Genomic DNA, 19,107 nt, shown 5'->3' with positions numbered 1-19,107 from the left:
GGTTTCCTTCTGGTCACATTGGTTTAAGCCCTAGCCTCTAGTTGGATTCTAGCCCTCCAGCTCCCTTCTTCTCCCCCACTGTCATCTCTGAGCTTTTGGGTCCAGTGCTAGAACCCATCACCTGTCACCTGGATCCTCCTGAGCCCAAGGTTGGGAGCTGGGGTCCTAATAAGGACATGATAAGGTCCTAATAAGCCGCGACCACAGCTGAAGCCAATAGGCTTCAGGGGCCGAAAGCTCCACAGCAGCACCCTTTCTGCTTGGCTTTCTCTTTTCTTCTTTGGTTTCTTTTCAGAACAGGGTCGTGGCTTCACTCAGGTGTAGCTATTTTCACAATTCCAGAAAGGAAAGGCAGGCTTAGAGTTTGTTTGCCTGTTTGTTTAATCCCCGTTCATCAAGGGAAGAAACTGAGGCAGTTATGGACTTGCCCAGTATCACACAGCCGGTTGGTGTTCAAATAGGAAGAAGAATCTTGCAGGGTGTCCTGGCTCCTGGCCAGGTTCTTCTGACGACCTAGATCCCCAGGGGCCTCATTAAGGTCATGCAAGGGTCAGAATCTCAGGGTCTTCTTGCAGGGCGGGGGAAACCAGTCCCCCGACAATGTAGCCTATTCAAGAGAGGCAAGCAATGGTGTGTTCTGGGTTCAAGGAGAAGCCACCGAGTCACTGATAAAAATAGAAATTTTATTCTGCGGAGGAAGATACTACATCGGTGGGGGTGGGGAGCCACTAATAGCTACAATGGAAGGAAATGCTGATTCCGGTAGGCAACGGCATCTTTGAGAAATTGGGGAGAGGAAGAGAGGGATCAGAAGAGGCTGGAGAGCAGAAGGAGAGGAGAAGGGAGAGGGATTGGGGTGGGGTGGAAGTGGTCTCTGCAAGCCAGGCCGGAACCCAGCACAATAAATAGTTTTATTTACAACAACCAAACTCGTGGCTTTGTATCCACGATTCAGTGCAAATTATTTACACACTGATGAGGAGGCAGGACAGGAAGGGGTAGGAGGTGGGTGAGGGAGGCATGGCTCACAGCTGTTCAATGGCTCCATGACAGAGGCTGGGAGAATGGGGGTATTTCTGCTGGGTCCCCCAACCTCCTTTTCCACATCACCACAGCTGCCCTTTCACCCTAGAACCTCCCGGTTCCGTTGTAGGTGGGGAGGAGAAAGGCCCTGCTGTCCAGGTGTGTGTTCAGCGTCCGCACCCTTGGCAGGAGAATGGGAAGGGCGTGAGAAGATCTGGAGAAAAAACGGAGGATAAAGGGGAGGGAGAGAGGCGGGGGGGGCGGGGGGGGGTCACTGGCGCGGTGGAGGAAGCAGAGCCACACGGTCAGAAGCTGACCCCCACGGGGAAGGGAACAATCCTTCTCTCACCTCCTGGCCAAGCAGGGGGCAGTGCAACAAGGGGTCTCCCGGGAGAGGGAGGGAGGTAGGTCCGGGGCAGGTCCATCAGGATGGCAAGAGGGTTCATGCCGGCCCAGGCAAGTGGTTTCAGGAGTCCCCCGGTAGGAGGAGGTGGGAGAAATGATCGCGCACGTATGAATCGCGGGGGTTGTGGCTGGAGGGACTGGGTGGGCACGTATCCGGGTGGGCTAGAGGGGAACGCTCCTGAGGCGAGTCCGCGAAGCGTCTCACAGACACTCGTGCAGTACGCGCGTGTGCGTGCAGTTGCGGCAGCTGACGTGGCAGCACCAGTGGAAGGTGCAGTTGCAGCGCTCGGTGACGCGCTGTGTGCGCGTACGGTGGCCCCGGCCACAGCAGAGCAGCTCGCAGCCGTCCAGCGCGGGCGAGGAGCTGTTGCAGGCGCGCCCGGCCGTGCCCGCCGTTCCCAGGCGTCCGCTGTACGTGCAGAAATTGGGCGATTTCTCGAAGTAGACGAGGTCGTGGGGGGAGGGCGGCTTGTGCGCCGGGTCCTCGGGCTCCAGGCGCAGCAGTTCCGCCCTCGAGGCGCGGTTGCTGCCGCGGTTGCCATAGAGGACGCGCGAGGCGCCATCGAATCGGTCGCGCAGCACGTCGCCCACGGCGCGCAGCGTGGGCAGCCGCATCCAGCACGTGCGCACCGTGCACGAGCCGGACATCCCGTGGCACTTGCACTCCTGGCGCATCTCAGAGAACACAGTCTGGGGGGAAGGAGGAAGAAAGGGTGTCCCGGGGCACTGTCAGGGCCAGAGCCACCACCGTCCCAGATACCGCCCCCTCCCGGACCCTGCCAGGACCTCAGCAAAGGCCCAGGCTTAGCCCTCGCGCCGAGATTTGAACCCCAGGCCCAACTGCTCCACGCGGGATAGTGGTCTCGGCCTCCAAGCCTCGTTTTTTGAATCTGTACAACGGAGGGCTGCAGGCAATACATTCCACGGGTTCCATGACGTCTAATGTCTTCAGTTCTACCTGCCCTCAGCCACTATCTCTTCCATTCTCTGCCTTCCGTCCACACCTCCTGCATCCTCGGGACGTCCTCTCCTGATTCCCTACTCTGACGCCTGGCCTTATCACCGATCGTCACTCCCCAAGTTCGAGGTTAGCCCCTGCTCAGGGACTCGGAGATTCCCTGCCACGCCACTCCGCTTCCGTGCGGAGCCCCTCAAGCCCGCTCACCGTGCGGCCAGCCTCGTTGTTGTGAAGGTTCATGAGGAAGCGCAGGTCCCGCCCCTTCTCCCCGGAGTCCACAAACTCCCTGCCGAAGAGGCGGCCGAAGTCGATGTTGTCGCTGCAGCCCCCCCAGTGCCAATCGGGGCCCCCAGGGCCGCGCCGCCGATAGTCGCACGTGCAAGACTCGATGGAGCCCTCTGAGCAGGAGCGCGCCACCGAATGGGTAACCCCGGCGGAGGTGATAGCGAAAATAAACGCCGTTTCCCGACAGCCTGTGACGGAAGGGAGCGGGGATCAGCGAGGGGGTACGCGGGGTTCTGCCAGCATCCGCGGTGGAGGGCTTGGGACCCTTGACTCCGCCCTTAGAGTCCCGAGAGCCGGCGGCCGGCTGGGTTGGGAAGCTGATCTCCTAGAGAAAGCACGTGCGTGGGCACGCAACCCTGTCCACGCTTGTAATCACGCGTTCCTGAGACTCAGGGCGCATTTGGCTCCTCAGTGGGAGTGGGGCAGGTCCAGAGGGAAAAACTGAAAAGAGGGGAGGGGAAGAACTCTGCACTTGCCAAGACCTCTCCGCGCCCCAAACTTTCGGCCCCTGTCGGCGATGCAAGCCTTGCTGGGCTGGAGGCAAGACACACTCGCGGAGATCAGCTTCCCAGGCGCCTTTGAGAGGGGCCGGGGAAACGGTGGCGAGCCGGCGTCCACGACTCAGAACTCGCTTTTGCTGGGGCAGTGGCGCAGAAAAGTTAAGCTTCGCGCCGGAGGTGCACGGCTTGCAAACGCCTGGTAGAGCTGGCGCTGGGCGCGAAGCTCTTGGGCGGGTTGATCCTGGAACCCTGCAGGCGCCTGGGACATCTTCCCTGCACTCGCCCGCCCCTGCCCTGCGGGTGACCCTGCGTTCCCCTGGTCCCGGAAGTGTCGCTTCCCTGGGTACCCACCTCGGTTGACGATCTTGCCGAAGAGGTGGGGCCCCGTAGCCGTGGGGCAGTTCCAGCGGCGGTTGCGGAACTGCCACTTGCACTCTCGCACAGCGCTCTGCAGCCCCCCGCTCACGCTGTGCAGGATCCCCGGGTTCTGGCGGATCAGCCTCCTCTGTTTGCGGCTCAGCAGCTGAAGACTGGGCTCCAGCACCAGTTGTAGACTCTTGGAGTCGGTCAGCAGGTTCGTGGAGGAGGCTACGTTCACGATGCCCCTGGTGAGATGCGTGGTAGGAGCTCAGGCTCTGGTAGGGGACCTGCTCCCTAAGCAAAAAGATCGTGTCTACCCTGTCCTCTTCCTGGGACTATTTGCCTGAGAGAGCAGCAGGAGATCAATAATGAGGTAAAGACTCCGAGCTCCCTGGCTAACTGGTTTGAAAGGAATGGGCGTCCAGAGTGTTGTGCAGGGCCGCTCAGGACCCTGGGCCTGGGGACTGGACAGGGGAGGCATGGGAAACCTGAAGACTAGATGTCCACCTTGACTCTGAGAGACTGCTTCCCCGGGAGCCTGGGCAAGGAAATCCTGGCCTGGAGTCCATGCCCACCCAAGGGGTGAAATGCTCAGGAGTCCCACCCTCCTCTCGCCTCCTTTCTGAGCGCTGGCCTGGCCCTTCGCTTCCGAGGCAGGGAAACCCGTGGTGTGGCTACCCCCGCGAGGCTGGGTTTGGGGCTCAAGGGAGAAGGGCGGTGCCAGATGAGAGTGGGCTCCCTGCCTGGAGGGAGTATCGTGGGCCGCCGCGGGCGGACCGTTCACCCCACCTCCTCAGAACTAGATTCTCTGGGGCAGCTCCGCTCCAGAGCGCCCCTCGGTGTCTCGGAGGGAAGTCAGTGCGGTGGAGCGAGCCTGTCTGCGGACGGATCCCAGAGCGTGGGAGCTGGCTGGGGCTGGCCCCTGGCTCTGCGCCCCGGGACAAGTGGCGACCCCGCACCAGCTCACTTACCACCATCGGCCACTGCTGTTGGCGGCCAGGGCTGCGGGCAGAGCGGCCAGCGCCAGCCACAGCGTAGCAGAAACCCAGCCGGGCAGCAGCGCCCAGTGCCCCATGGCCTGCCCGGCCTCGCCTGCTCTGTGCTGAAGTTGGGGCGGCTTTGGCTGCTGCCCGCGACGGTGGGACGGGTCGCGGCGGTGGCGGCGGTGGCGAGAATTCGCAGTCTGGCTCTAACAGCCCTGGGGGCGGGCGGCGGGCAGCATGGCTCGCGGTCCCAGCTGGTGGGCTGAGGCAGCCACGGCGGGCGGCACCGCCTCTTATAGTTGCGGCGCTGGCTGAAGTGACGATAGGAGGCTGCCCGCCGGGCCGCACCGTGGCACCAGGGCGCACCGGTCAGGGGCGCAGACAATGGGCAGCGAGCGGGGCCGTGGCTCCCGCCCGTCTGAGGCGAGAGCTGACGGGCTGGCCGTCGGGGCTCACCCCCGCCCCCTGCCCGGTGGCTCCCGCCTCCGGGCCTGCACTGGCCGCCGACCCCTCCCCTTGGGACGCCCTCCCACGCGCGCCCGCCTCACTCCTCTTCGCGTCCGGAGCCCGTCGGGGACCAGCGTCCGCCAGGGGGCGCGGCGACAATGTGCTAAGGGGAGAGTCTGCCGGGAGCCCAGCCGCTTCGCCACCACCGGCTGTGGGGCTGTCCCCTCGACGTCACCCTGGGCCCGTCTGGCGTCCTCTCTCTCCCCACTCCTGAGTAGAGGAAGGAAAGTTGTGATTCTGGGCAGCGACTCCGGGGAGACGCCTCCTGCTTTGGAACCCCCGACGGCTGGACAGGGAAGGATAAGGGGGAGACTGGGAGTGGGGTCGTGGTCAGGGAAATCCTGAGGGTGGGTTTGTGGGGTAAGTTCACCAGAGAGAAAACCGGGGACCGCGGCAGTTTGTGTTTGTGGGCTGGTAGGAGTGCACAAGTGACTATGGTGTGTGTGTGTGTGTGTGTGTGTGTGTGTGTGTGTGTGTGTCTAAGTGGGACAATGCAAGGGGGAATGCATATGAGAATGTGTGAGTGTGTTCTGAGGGTGCACACTCGTGTGTGTCCTCATGGAGAGAAACTCCATGTTTTGAGGAGGGACGTTAGGGAACTTTCCAAAGAATCTTGGCATGTAGCTCACGTCAGGAGGGATCAGTCATCTTGTCACAGCCACCACCTGGGGCAGTGCATCATCTATGTGTCGGGAAGGAGGTGGCGGCCACTGTCAGGAAAGACCCAAAGACTGACTGAGGGATGGAGTGTCTGGGACTGTTTGTGGAGGTGGGTGGATGGGTGGATGAGTGTGTGTGCGTGGGGAGATTAACTATGCATATATGTGTCACTCTCGCCGTGTATACCTTGTGTCACCCTGTGGTGTGTCACTCTGTGGCATGTATCAACATGTGCATGTCACCGGGGGAGGGGACTGAGGCTGCAACCAAGGCGGCATCAAGATGGACAAAGCCTGGAGTAGCTGAGTCTCTGTGGATTAGGCTCAGGAAGGGCAGTGGAGTGGATGTCAGGTGTGCGTGTGGGTGGGGAGGGCTGGGAAGAGAAGAGTTGCTGGCTGAGCTGAACCCAGAATAGGGAACTTGTGCCTCCACGTGTCTGCTTCTTTTTGGATTTTTCTGCCAAGTTTCTCTCTTCTTGCAAAATTCTGGCTCTTTCCACTCTCACCACATTTGAGATATCCCGAATGCTTGCAAGCATCTCCTCCATTGTAGGCTTTTCTCTTTTTTCCCAGGGACTCCAATTCAGCTTCAAGGCTATCTTGGCCTCCTATTGAAGAGGAAGTGGCTGCTGTCCCCTGTACTGGGGCATAGGGAGCACCACCAGCTTTGTCATCATGCCCTACCACCATACACAAATGGCCCCTGCCAGGAGGGAGGACCTCCTCCCTTATGTCTCTCTTCTCTCTCACTTTACAGAGGGAAAAAAAATAGATTAAGAAGTTGTCCAAGGTCTACACAGCTAATGAATGAATAAATGGGGCACGTGTCTGGCCGAGTCGCTGGTGCATGTGACTCTTGATCTTGGGGTTGTAAGTTTGAGCCCTACAGTGGGTGTAGAGATTACTTAAAAAACAAAATCTTAGGGGCACCTGTCTGGCTCAGTGGGAAGAGCATGAGACTCTTGATCTCAGGGTCCTGAGTTCAAGCCCCACTTTGGGCATGGAACCAATGTAAAATAAATAAATAAATAAATAGCTTCAAAATTAGAATCTTAAAAAAAATGAACAAGTTGGTAGACCCAAATTAAAACTCAGATCTGGGGTGCCTGGGGGGCTCAGCTGGTTACGTGTCTGATTTCTTGATTTCAGCTCAGGTCATGATCTCATAGTTCGTGAGTTCGAGCCCTGAGTCAGGCTCTGTGCTGAACAGCTCAGAACCTGCTTGAGATTCTCTCTCTCCCTGTCTCCCTGCCCCTCCCCTGTGTTCTCTCTCTCTCTCTCTCTCTCTCTCTCTCTCTCTCTCTCTATCTCAAAAATAAATAAACTTTAAAAAACTCTTTTTGACTCAAAGCCAATGCTCTTTCCAGCTTTTGTGAGTGTGTAGCAAATACAATAAGCTATGGACCCCATCTCAAAAGTGACAGATAAATAAAAATGATTTTTAGGATCTTTCTGTCTCCCTTTTGAATCCTCTCTTTTTCACCTCCCCTGCTTTTAGGGGGTGCTTTCTAACTGAGTATGTACCCAGGTCTGATCCTGAAGAGTTCTAAGTCTCAGAAATGATCAGGTATCCCATTAAAGGCAGGGAAATTACTCTAAGGAGTCCATGTCTGATAAGTTTAATTAATCTTCTTGGGGCACCTCCATTTTATTTTTTATTTAAAAATTTTTTTTAACGTTTATTTATACCGAGAGACAGAGAGACACAGAGTGTGAGCAGGGGAGGGGGAGAGAGACGGGGAGACACAGAATCTGAAGTAGGCTCCAGGCTCTGAGCTATCAGCACAGAGCCCGATGAGGGGCTCGAACTCACAAACTGTGAAATCATGACAGGAGCGGAAGTCGGATGCTTAACCGACTGAGCCACCCAGCTGCCCCAAGGGCACCTCCATTTTAAATGAGATGCTTATTAACCAAGATGAAGCCTGATGGAGGTTTTTTTAAATTTGTTATTTTAGTGGTTTTTTTTTAATTTTTAAAAAAAAATTCATGTTTATTTATTTTTGAGAGAGACAGAGCATGAGCAGAGGAAGGGCAGAGAGAGAGAGGGAGACACAGAATCCAAAGCAGGGTCCAGGCTCCGAGCTGTCAGCACAGAGCCCGACAAGGGGCTTGAACCCACAAGCCGTGAGATCATGACCGGAGCTGAAGTCAGATGCCCAACCGACTGAGCCACCCAGGAGCCCTAGTGTTTATTTATTTTTGAGAGAGGGAGGGGCATAGTGCAAGTGGGGGGAGGGGCAGAAAGAGAAGGAGACACAGAATCTGAAGCAGGGTCCAGGCTCTGAGCTGTCAGCACAGAGCCCGATGTGGGCTCGAACTCATGAACTGAGAGATCATGACCTGAGAAGTCGGCCACTTAACTGACTGAACCACCCAGGTGCCCCCTGATGGAGGTTACTTTTGAGGGCAATATCCTTCCCAGGCCTATTGCCCAGTCCAGTGCACCTGACCCTCCCAAGGATTTGACCCTGAGAGACAAGATGTTCTGGGCCCAGCATCCTCCCCAGATCCAAATCCAGTAGTCTCTACGGAGGGCACCCAGCACAGAAGGCTCAAGTAAATAGACAAAGTACCATGGGCAGCTTGTCCTTCATCCCTTAGGAGTTTATTCCCACTGGGGCCTGGGCCATGTGCTTTGGCCTGTGGATTGATTAAACCCCATGGAAGCTGGAGATGCACTGGAAGACAGGAAGCCCTTTCTGTGGCTCCTGGTGACAAGCAGAGGTGGGAAGAAAGAAAAGACAAGCCGGTATCCTTTGTTCTACCATTCCACCCACCAGGAGTAGTGAAGAAAAGTGGGCTCTAAGGGCTCTAAGTCTGAGTCATGCTATGAATGACCTGGCCCAAATTTCTATTTAGATCAAATCATTACTCTATCAATTGTCCTGTTTCTTTCTTGTTTCTTCAATTTACCTCTATGCTGGATCATACCCATCAGCAGGCAAAATGCTGTAATATCTCCCCTCTAAAAACTCTAAAGCTTCATTCGACGCCACATTACCTCCTGAGATTGCTCCATTTCTCAGCCCTCTTTTACTGCAAAAGCTCAAAAGGGCTGCTTTAATCACTGGCGCCAATTTCTTTTCTTTATTCCCTCTTTCCACCCCATCACCTCTTTGAATCTGCTACACCTCCTGATCAAAATCATCCATGACCTGTTGGCTCTCATCCTAACCAACTTTTAAGGAACAGCAGATGGAGTTGAACACTTTCTCCTTCTTGGAATACTTTCTCACTTGGTTTCAAGAACACCATTCCTACCTCCCTAGCTGCTCACCTTCTCAGTCTTCTATCTGGTTGCACCCTGTATACCCAATTTCTAAGCTTCAGAGTATACACCAATTCAATTTGGAGTTTCTTTCCAGTCGATACTCATTCTCTTGGTGATCTATTCAGTCTCATGCTCCCTAATTTATATCTCTGGCCCTTAACCCTAAACTCTGGACTTGCACACCTAACACTTGAATAAGCATATCAAGATGTACATGTTCAAAACTGAACTCCTGGGGCACCTGGGTGGCTCAGTTGGTTAAACATCCGACTTCAGCTCAGGTCATGATCTTGCGGCTCACAGCTCAGAGCTTGGAGCCTGCTTCAGATTCTGTCTCCGCCTCTCTCTGCTCCTCCTCTGCTCATGCTCTGTCTCTCTCTAGAAAATAGATAAACATTAAAAAAAAAAAAACAGAAAACACTGAACTCCTGATTCTTCCCCATCCTAACCAGGTCTTTCTTCAGTGCTCCCATCTCAGTAAATGGCCACTCCATCTTGCTCCCCACCCCCCCACCCCCAGTCTCTTATCCACAGAGCAGCCAGAGGCATTCTTTCCAAAACAGAAGTCAGATCATTTCATTCCTCTGCTGGGAATTTTCCAATGATCCCCAATCTCACTCAAAGAAAAAGGCAAAATCTTTACAGTGGCCTCCACAGCCCTATATGGTCCATCTTGCTCCTTCATTGCGCACCAGTTCTCTCCCCTGTGGGTTCCTCCCTTTGGCGGCACTGGCCTAGTTGCTAATTCCTTGAACATCCCAAATGAGTTCCTGTCTCCAGATCTTTGCACCTGCTTTTCTGACTTCTGGAATGCCCGTCCTCCGATATCTCCGTGGGTTCATTCCCTCACTTCCTTTCCCATCCCCCTATGTAAAGCGGAATCTCACCACCTATCTCCTTTACCTGGCTCTGTTTTTCTATCACTTTTGACCACGGATAACTTTAAAGGCTTGAAGTAGAAAGCCAGTAGCAAAGCACCTCCTTGGAGCAGGAACAGGGGAGAGAGATACTGGAGGGGAAAGGGGCTTTATTTTGATGTTGGGGTGTGGGGAGGAAGCAGGGAACTAGGGCTGAGGGTTCACGGGCAGAAGAGCCTACCTTCCTTTGAAGCACCAGCAGGCGGCACTGCCTCCTTGGGCCGGGAAGGCATCAGCCTCTGGTAGAGAAGGGGGCAAAGTTCTTTCTAGGGTAATCCCGCAGATTTGTTGGGGCCAACCGCTCAACTGTTGGGGTTTTCCCTGAGAGTCCGACGCAGTCGGACTGTGGACCCTTTGGTGCCTCCGGGCGGTGGCCTGTGGTGCTACAACAGAAGGCGTGACAGGCGGAGGGTGGGCAGCACAGCTGAGCTCACCGCTGAGGGCGCATCCATCCCTCCTGGGCCTATAATTTGGGTTCCCCGGGCCTGGCCGCCCCTATCAGCGGCTCAGCAATAGATGAGTCACCCGGGACCCCGGGCCAAGGCAAACATGAGGGGGGGAGGAGGAGGAGGTTCCCGAGGCTTTGCTCTGCATTAGCCACCGCCTCGGTTGCTGGATCCCCCAATCTCCCGGGGGCCCCCACTCTTCTTTTTGACCCCCGCCCTCCAGGGCTCCAGTGTTCTTCCCAGATTGTTCTTGCTACACCCACCCTCCATCCTCATGATGGGAAGGCAGCCCTCCAGTCTTCTCATCGAAGGGAAGGAGGACCAGCTTGCTCCCACTCCCTCCCCAGAGTAATGACAGCCCCTCACTTTCCCCCTCCTGTCATGGCCCCAACCCCTGTCAAGGTCTCTCTGGTTCCCGCCCCTCCCCTTTCCTGGAGCTGGCTGCGTGCTTGGGGTATTAGGCAATGGGTGTGTACCCGCAGCCCTCTCCAGACCCCGCCTGCTCCACCACCCTCCAGCCGCCTGCGGGTCAGTGCTCAGGCCAGCCGGTCGGGCCAAGGGCACTGAGGGCCAGTTCAGGCCACCCAGTCTGCCTGCCTGTGGCCTTCTGTCCCAGAGCTGAGCTTCTGCATGGAGAGGGAACAGGAGTATGGACCCCTGGACAGACCAGCTTGGGGAGCCCTGGAGTCACTGAGAAGTTGAAGTCTATGGTGGTAGTTCTGCCCCTGGCCATTCCTTGGCACCTGACTACACTACAGCCTGACAAGGGTAGAATCAGAAGAAAAAATCAGAAAAAATGTCCAAGGGGTCTCCACAAGAGAAGAGGAGCATAGGAAACCTTGTCCCCTTCCTCCAGGGACCTGAGTGGAGTCCCAGGCTAACACGCAGGCAGAAGGACAAGGACGTTGGCAAGGATCGCTGAATCCAGGTGTAAGGGTGAAAGCTACTGAGATTGCAGATTCTGGTGGCCTCAAAAGCCACACATGGTTTGGGTCTTGGCCTCTAAACAGGAAGAAGAGGCAGGGGCTATAGGGCTACTTCTCCTGCTTCCCTGCCCCCGGAGGTGCAAAAGCAAAGAAAAGCAACCCTCTTCTGGCCAGAGCTGGCCAGTGTCAGGAACCAGGGCACTTTTACCTCCCCAGCCTACTCAAGACCTGGTACATAAAGGTGGTCAATAAAAAATACACGGGCAGATGAAAGTCACTGACCTCTCTCAGACCGCTCTGCCCCCTAGACAACAGTGCCCCCTGCAGCACAGGGCAGGCTCTGCAGCAGCACAGGCTGGAGGCTGGCTGCCCAGACGAGCTGCATGGCCACCACCAAGGAAGAGATGACTGTGGCTGTGGGTTTCAGCCCCGTGGCTCTGCTTCCCCAGGGGGCCTGTCTCTGAGTCAACGTGCCAGCCTCGGGCGCACGGGGCCAGTCGTGCCTTGGGCTGCGGTCTGGCAGGGGCGGGGGGCGGCTGGGAAGCCTGGGGCCCCTCTCTGGCAAAAATAGCCCGCAGTGGTTAGAGCTGGGAGGGTGAGTCAGGCAGGAGCGCAGTGGCGCCTAACCCCTTCACTGCCACTGGAGCTCCCTAAGGTGGTTTGTCCTGGTCTGTGCACCCCAAGATGGGACTCTTTCCCTGGCTGTCCTCAGGCTGGGCTCTGTTTGAGATCCCAAGGCCCTCCTCATTCCATGTGAAGCACGTCTGAAAGCATGGAGCGACGATATGGGCCACTCCAAGTACAGACTGGGGGATCCTGGGAAGGGCAGGAGAACTCCGCAGGCAAGGATGCCTGGAAGCCAAGGGAAGCAGAGGAGAAGGCTGAAGATCTTTGGGGCTACCCGAGCCTCTGCTAGGACCAAACTCTGAGGCCAAGGCTGACCCCTCCCAAGGGGCAGGCTCAGAGCTCAGAGGTGGGTGGAAGCCAAGCCACCCAGAAGGGAGCTTTTCCTGCCGGCTCTGAGTGCCTTGTGGTGCGCTCTGGCTCAGGGCTCTGCACAGCAGTGTCCAGGGAGAGAAGTTGATTCTCAGCTCCAGCTTCATCGTGTCAAAGGCACTCTCCAGCCATCCAGCTCTCCTTGGGGAAACTGAGGCAAAGAGAAATGACCACGTGGGACCAGGCTCCTGTCTCCCTAGTCTGGGTCCCTGCACCCTCCTTGCAGACTTGGCTACCCAGAGCAGGTGAGAGGCACTTTGGTCACCACCCCCTTCAGTGGGGCCAAGCGTGAACCCAGGCGTCGGGGGAGAGGGTGTGTGTGTAGGCTGGGAGGAGGGGGAGCGGCTGCGCTCCCTGGGTCAAGGCGGGGGGTGCGAGGAGTGGGGTGGGGATGCCCGGGGCTCGGGGAGGGGCCGCAACTCTGTCAGCCGCAGCAGAGCCGCCTGTGAGCTCGGCATGAGTAGAGTAGAGCCAGAGCCCCCAGTTCTTTGCTAGACCGCTCGCTAGCTTTCTCGATCACTCCCTCCCTTCCTCCCTCCCTTCCTCCCGGCGGCTGCGGCGGCGGCGCTGGGGAAGCAGCGAAGAGGAGTGGCCCTACCCTGGAAGAATGCGGCTCTGCCGAGGGGGCAGAACCCGAGGCAGTCTCCCCACGGTTTGAGAAGCCCGAGCCCAGGCGACCCAGCCCTGCCGGTGGCGACCCCGCACCAGAGCAGCTGGAGGTAATCGGAGCCGGGAAAGCAGGGAGGGCAGGGACGAGCACACGCGGCCGAGACAGGCACACGGGCAGTCAGACAGACAGACAGACAGACAGACAGACAGACACGCATCCGCCCACAGGGGCACGGAGACACCGAGAGAGAGCCAGGGATATTGCCAGAGATGAAGACAGCAAATAAAGGGACACCCCCAGATCTGAAGGGCAATGAACGCGAGAGCAAAGGGTTGGGGACCGAGGCTGGGACCTGAGGGGACCAGACAGACGGGCGTCTGGAAGGAGGGGAACACTAGTTAGGAAAGGTAACACAGAGGAGGAAGAGGACTCAGCCTGAGCTACGGTCCTTTACAGGCGGGAACCAGGTCCCCTCCCTGTCTGGCACACCTGGAGCCTCCCCTCTCTCCCAACTGCAGAAGAAGGGGGTAGAGAGGGGTTGGGAGCCCATTCCTCCACCTTTCTCACGGAGGGTGCCTGCCCTCGACGGCATCTGGAGGTGACCCTCCCCCACATCCTGCGATCTGTTGGTGGAGAACCGCCTCCCAATTCTGGCCCCTAACCCTAAAAGCGAGACTGTATCGGCAAGGGAAGCCAGTCCTGGGGCCCTTAAAGAGGGAGCCCCGGGGGGCAAGATGGTGGAGTGGTGTTTGTGAGTCGGTGTGTCTGAGTCTGCACGTGAGTGTGTCTGTGTGCCGGGCATTGTGTCTGGCTGGGTCCGGCTCCAGGGGCGCTTGCATAAGCCCCAGCTGCGAGGCCCCTAAGTCTTCCCGCAGGGTGCGGGGACTGGGAATCAAGGGATGATTCTTACTGTTTTGTTTGGGGAGGAATGTGGAGGGTCACTGGGGTGGCACTGGTGAGTTAGGAATCCTTGGTTGCTCGGGGGAGCCCACCTTATTCCCGAGTGCCCAAGTCTCTCTGTCCCGCAGGCGGTGATCGATCTGCCCACCGGGGCCTTCCGGCCCGGGCTTCGACATGCCGGAGGAGCCCCGGCCGCGGCCTCCGCCCTCGGGCTTCGCGGGTCTCCTGTTCCTGGCGTTGTGCAGTCGGTGAGCAATTCCCCCCTGTCACCCAGCCCTCGAGAGAGCCGTAGGCTGCAAGCACCGACCCGGGACGGGAGGAGTCGGAGGGGGCGCGCGGCCTGGACCACAGACCCCGAAACGCCTTCTGCGTTCCCAGGGCCCTCAGCAATGAGATTCTGGGCCTGAAGCTGCCCGGCGAGCCGCCGCTGACCGCTAACACCGTATGCTTGACGCTGTCGGGCCTGAGCAAACGGCAGCTAGGCCTGTGCCTGCGCAGCCCCGACGTGACGGCATCCGCGCTTCAGGGCCTGCATATCGCGGTCCACGAGTGTCAGCACCAGCTGCGCGACCAGCGCTGGAACTGCTCGGCGCTGGAGGGCGGCGGCCGCCTGCCGCACCACAGCGCCATCCTCAAGCGCGGTGAGCCGGGCCGGGCGGGTCTGCGCCTCTGGGGCTGGGGGCGGGGGGGGGGGGGGGGGGGGGGGGGGGCGGCAGGCCGAGGCGAGCGGAGGCGGGAAGGGACCGGTTCACGACTCGGGGAGGGGCCTCTCTGGGAATTCCCCCCCCCCCGGGAGCCACGGAGCTGGGCCTGGCCACCCGTCTGGGCCCCTGCTCCTGACTTCCACCTGCGTGCTGCCGGCAAGGCAGCTGGGTCGCGGCTCTCCTACCCTAGGGCCCCCCTTTCCTGCCTCCACCAGGCTCAGTCTGGGTTGCACCTGTGAGGAAGAGATGCCCCCAGCCCTGGAAGCTTCAAACGTCCCCCCCCATTCCCTCCCTCAACTTTCTCCCCTCTCCCTCTCCGCTGGGACAAGCCCAGGCTGGTGTCCCCAGAGCCTCAGCGGGGGTGGGGTGACGCCCCCAACCGTTTAAGGGTTAAACCTACTCCCCTAATTGCTGGGGTTCCCAGGAGCAGAGGCTGGGAACAAAGACCCTGATGACTTTGAAGCCGGGGAGCAGCCCCCTCCTCTGTGCTGTGGGGGCCCCAGGTGGCTCTCACCTGAGCAGGTGAGGAACGGCTGGAGGGGCGAAGAACAGGTCACTGCTGGTCTGGTCTGGGAGGTATGGTCTGGAAGGCATCGTTGCCTCTTGCCAGGCCATGCCCGAGTTTCCTCCCTGGAGGAGTAAAGATCCATTCTGTGCTCAGCTCCAGGGTGGGGGCAGTACTTCAGGGACTACGGGGTTAATAGGCAGCTGCCATCTGCGGGGGAATTCCCAAGACGTGTGCAAACAGCTTCACCCCTGGAGGGTGGAGGTTGGGGGGGGGGGTCGGGAGGCTGGGCCAGAAGCCCTGCATCCTGGGGTGGGAGAGGCCCGGCCCCTAAAGAGGTGCTGTCTCTCATCCTCTCAGGGCTCAAGGAAGCCCCTACCTAAAAGGAAGTGAGAGACCCCTCCTTCCTTACAGGGCCTGGTGTAGGCTTTGATACCCAAATGGGAAGCATGGGAAAGGGTTGTCATCTTGAGCCTCTGTGACCCCCAAAACATAACAAAGAAGCCAATATTTTAATAGGGCCGTAGGGAAAATCACCCTCACTCTCTCCCCCTCCCAGCATTTTATAGAGTAATAGCAGGTTAGGATAAACATAAAGGGCAGTCTCAAAGGGCAAATATAAAACTAGAAACTGGAAAGGGGAAGGACAGCTCCACAGTTCCCGTGCTTTGGGGGTATTGGGGTGGTGGAGATGCCCCCAGCCCTGGAAGCTTCAACCGTTGGTTAAAAGACGCTTTAGAAAAAAAAAAAGACACCCCCCCACAAAGGTCTCGGCTTCCACCCCACCACCCAAGCTCCCTGGGGAATTTCTAAGGCTTTCAGATGTAGAACTCGGTGAATCTTCAAAGACCTCGGGGACTCCCTCTCAGTCACCTGCCAACCCTTGGGGTCTTGCCCTCAAGCTAGCTCTTTCATCCACACCCGCAGATCCCAGAGTAACCGAACCAGGATGGGCCTCAGAGATCACTTCAGTCCACTCCCACCACCCCCCGCCCTTAATAGATGAGGAAACTGAGGCTCTGTGCTTCTGTTCCCTTTCTTCTCGGTGACTTTCTCCCCAGTTATTCAGCTGGTAAATGGCAAAGTCAGGATCCAGTTAGGAATTCCTGGAATTGAAGGGTGGCTGCTTATTTCCTTCCACCTCCCCCCTCTCAGCTGCCTGTCAACCTTATCCCCCCCGTCACACCCTTTTTATCCCCAGGTTTCCGGGAGAGTGCTTTTTCCTTCTCCATGCTGGCTGCAGGGGTCATGCACGCGGTAGCCACGGCCTGCAGCCTGGGCAAGCTGGTGAGCTGCGGCTGCGGCTGGAAGGGCAGTGGTGAGCAGGATCGGCTGAGGGCCAAACTACTGCAGCTGCAGGCACTGTCCCGGGGCAAGAGTTTCCCCCACTCCCTGCCCAGTCCTGGCCCCGGCTCAGGCCCCAGCCCTGGCCCCCAGGACACATGGGAATGGGGTGGCTGTAACCATGACATGGACTTTGGAGAGAAGTTCTCTCGGGATTTCTTGGATTCCAGGGAAGCTCCCCGGGACATCCAGGCAAGAATGCGAATCCACAACAACAGGGTGGGGCGACAGGTATGTGTGTGCAACTTGTCCTGGGTCTCCTTAGCTTTCGAGGCCTGGCTAGAGTTTGAGAGGCACAGCAGAATGAGAGGAGGAGACGCGGTGGGTGATTGCCACTCACCATCTGGATGACCTCAAGTTACTTAACCTCAGTTTTGCATCTGTAAAAAGACTCTAATGATATCTATCTTACGTTGTCATTAAGAGGGAGCTAGCAAATGGAGCACTCGGCAGAGTGCGTAGTCCTCAGTAGGTGCTCATTACACGATAGATAGCTATTATTACAGCTGCCTCCCTACAGAATTTAGGGGTTCTTTGGGTCAGACTCCTCATTTTGGTGCTCACTCTGGAAAGAGCACTGGACTGGGAGTCCGGACAACTGGAGTTGAGTTCTGTTACCACCTAGTTCCCTAAGCTGAGTCTCTGTCACCAGCTAGTGATTAAAGATGGGCAAATCACTCTGCTCTGGGTTCAGTTCTCCAGCCAGAAGAGGAGGGAGTTGGGCTATTAGCCAGCCGTTCAGTGCCGTTTCTCTTCTGATATTCCATGATCGTTCTCGCCTATATTTATCCTTCCCTGTGCTCTCTGTCCCCTCCCCTCTCCTGTGCCTCTGTGCTCTGCCCATTTGCTGCCGTCCCCTTCACCTCGCCTCCCTCTGCCGCTCTAGGTGGTGACTGAAAACCTGAAGCGGAAATGCAAGTGCCATGGCACGTCGGGCAGTTGCCAGTTCAAGACCTGCTGGAGGGCGGCCCCAGAGTTCCGGGCAGTGGGGGCGGCGTTGAGGGAGCGGCTGGGTCGGGCCATCTTCATCGATACCCACAACCGCAACTCCGGAGCCTTCCAGCCCCGCCTGCGTCCCCGTCGCCTCTCAGGAGAGCTGGTCTACTTTGAGAAGTCGCCTGACTTCTGTGAGCGAGACCCTGCCGTGGGCTCCCCGGGCACTCGGGGCCGGGCCTGCAATAAGACCAGCCGCCTGCTGGATGGCTGTGGCAGCCTGTGCTGTGGCCGTGGGCACAACCTGCTCCGGCAGACACGAGTCGAGCGCTGTCATTGCCGCTTCCACTGGTGCTGCTACGTGCTGTGTGATGAGTGCAAGGTCACAGAGTGGGTCAACGTGTGTAAGTGAGGGCCGGCCTCGCCACAGCACTGGGGAAGGGGAGGGGCACCTTTTCAGCCTTTTGCTCTGATTTCTGTCCAGGGTCAGTCCTGGCTCCTAGAAGCTCCAAGTATCTACCTGGAAGCAGCTTGGGGGTGGTGGGGGTCAGGTAGAGTCTGTGATGTGCAGCCTTCTCCCCCACAGTAGGAGGGCCTTGGAGAGAAAGCTGTCACCCCTCTTCTGCTCCTTAAACACCTGAAATGAGCTCAGATGAAATGCACTGTATTGCCTCCCTCTCCCCCACCCTGGGGTCCCTTTAGCTCTGGTTCCTCTTCCTTCTGGCTGGGGAGTCCCTGTAGTTTGACCACTCTTTCCCTTTGAGGGATAGACCCAGGCACTGTGTGGAGCCGGAAGACCTGTATCCAGGGAGACCACTCATTCCTACCTGCCATTCCCAAACTCTTCTACAGTGATCTGGGCCCACTCTTGTGGGGTAATGGGAGATGGTGGTAGAGAGGTTTTTCTTGGGGAAGAGACAGAGTGCTGGAGGGGGACCTCTCCCCTGAGTCCTCAGAGGGTTGTTTGTCTAGGTCCTTAGGGAAACTATCCCTCCCCCCCGCCTTCAGATGTTAAAGGGAAACCTCCAAAGGAAGAATTTTACCTAAGACTCTCTGAGCCTTTTATTCTTTCTTTAGCAGGAGGGATGGGGATGGATAATTTATTGTACTGAGACTTGTTCTTGGTTTCTGTTTGTAACTAAAATAAATTAAGCTACTGGACCGGTGGATGCAGGTGGTGATATTTCTGCCCACACTTGGGATCCCAGTCCATGGCTTCTTTTCCAGGTGAATTCTACCCTCATATACTCAATGACATTATTTACCCATATCCTGCCTGGCTCCACAAAGGATTTGAAATGGTCGTCAGTGATTTATTTCTTTATTATTTTAAAAGTTTTCTTTCTTTCTCTCTCTGAGAGAGAGAGAGAGAGAGAGAGAGAGAGAGAGAGAGAGAGAGAGAGAGAATGAGCAGGGGAGGGGCTGAGAGAATCCCAAATAGGCTCTGCTGTCTGCATGGAGCCTGACGTGAGACTTGAACTCACAAACCAAGAGATAATGACCTGGGCCAAAATCAAGTCGGATTCTTAGCCAGCTGAGCCACCCAGATGCCCCTGATCCTCAATGATTTAGTTGGGAACTTTCAGTGTGGAAAACCAGGGGGGTACTTCTAGGGGTGAGGGGCTAGAGATCCAAACACAGGCCCTATTTACTTTTTATGTGCCTCAACTCCAGATTTCACCTTGGTCCTTGCCCTAGAACAAGGGTTGGAATTTTTTCTTCCTGCAAAGGGCTTGATAGTGAATATACAGTTAACCCTTGAACAACATAGGGGGGTTAGAGGAGCCTCCCTCCCCATGCAGTCAAAAACCTGTCTATGACTTTTGACTTCCCTAAAACTTAGTTACTAACAGCCTACTGTTGACCGGAAGC

General features: G+C 57.2%; 2 protein-coding genes across 3 annotated transcripts; one reads left to right on the top strand and one right to left on the bottom strand.

The window, feature by feature from the left end:
- Nucleotides 1–1,354: 1,354 nt before the first annotated feature.
- Nucleotides 1,355–4,691, bottom strand: WNT1 (Wnt family member 1). The gene is made up of 4 exons (XM_047867979.1): nt 4,503–4,691; nt 3,523–3,776; nt 2,594–2,859; nt 1,355–2,118 (listed from the first exon to the last, which is right to left on the bottom strand). The coding sequence occupies exons 1-4, from the start codon at nt 4,604–4,606 to the stop codon at nt 1,630–1,632; spliced, it is 1,113 nt and encodes a 370-aa protein (XP_047723935.1). The 5' UTR covers nt 4,607–4,691; the 3' UTR covers nt 1,355–1,629.
- Nucleotides 4,692–12,318: 7,627 nt separating this feature from the next.
- Nucleotides 12,319–18,404, top strand: WNT10B (Wnt family member 10B). Of its 2 annotated transcripts, XM_047866954.1 has the most exons (6): nt 12,319–12,484; nt 12,819–12,958; nt 13,878–13,997; nt 14,128–14,390; nt 16,160–16,533; nt 17,189–18,404. In XM_047866954.1, exons 3-6 carry the CDS (start codon nt 13,924–13,926, stop codon nt 17,645–17,647), a joined length of 1,170 nt encoding a protein of 389 aa, XP_047722910.1. In that variant the 5' UTR covers nt 12,319–12,484; nt 12,819–12,958; nt 13,878–13,923; the 3' UTR covers nt 17,648–18,404. The 2 variants fall into 2 exon arrangements, with proteins under 2 accessions (XP_047722910.1, XP_047722909.1); XM_047866953.1 differs by lacking the exon at nt 12,319–12,484 and having other exon boundaries at nt 12,690–12,958.
- The last annotated feature ends 703 nt before the right edge of the window (nt 18,405–19,107 follow it).

This window comes from Prionailurus viverrinus, chromosome B4, assembly GCF_022837055.1.
Source record: "Prionailurus viverrinus isolate Anna chromosome B4, UM_Priviv_1.0, whole genome shotgun sequence".
In the NCBI taxonomy this organism is placed as follows: domain Eukaryota; kingdom Metazoa; phylum Chordata; class Mammalia; order Carnivora; family Felidae; genus Prionailurus; species Prionailurus viverrinus.
This window is presented reverse-complemented; position numbering and strand designations above follow the sequence as displayed.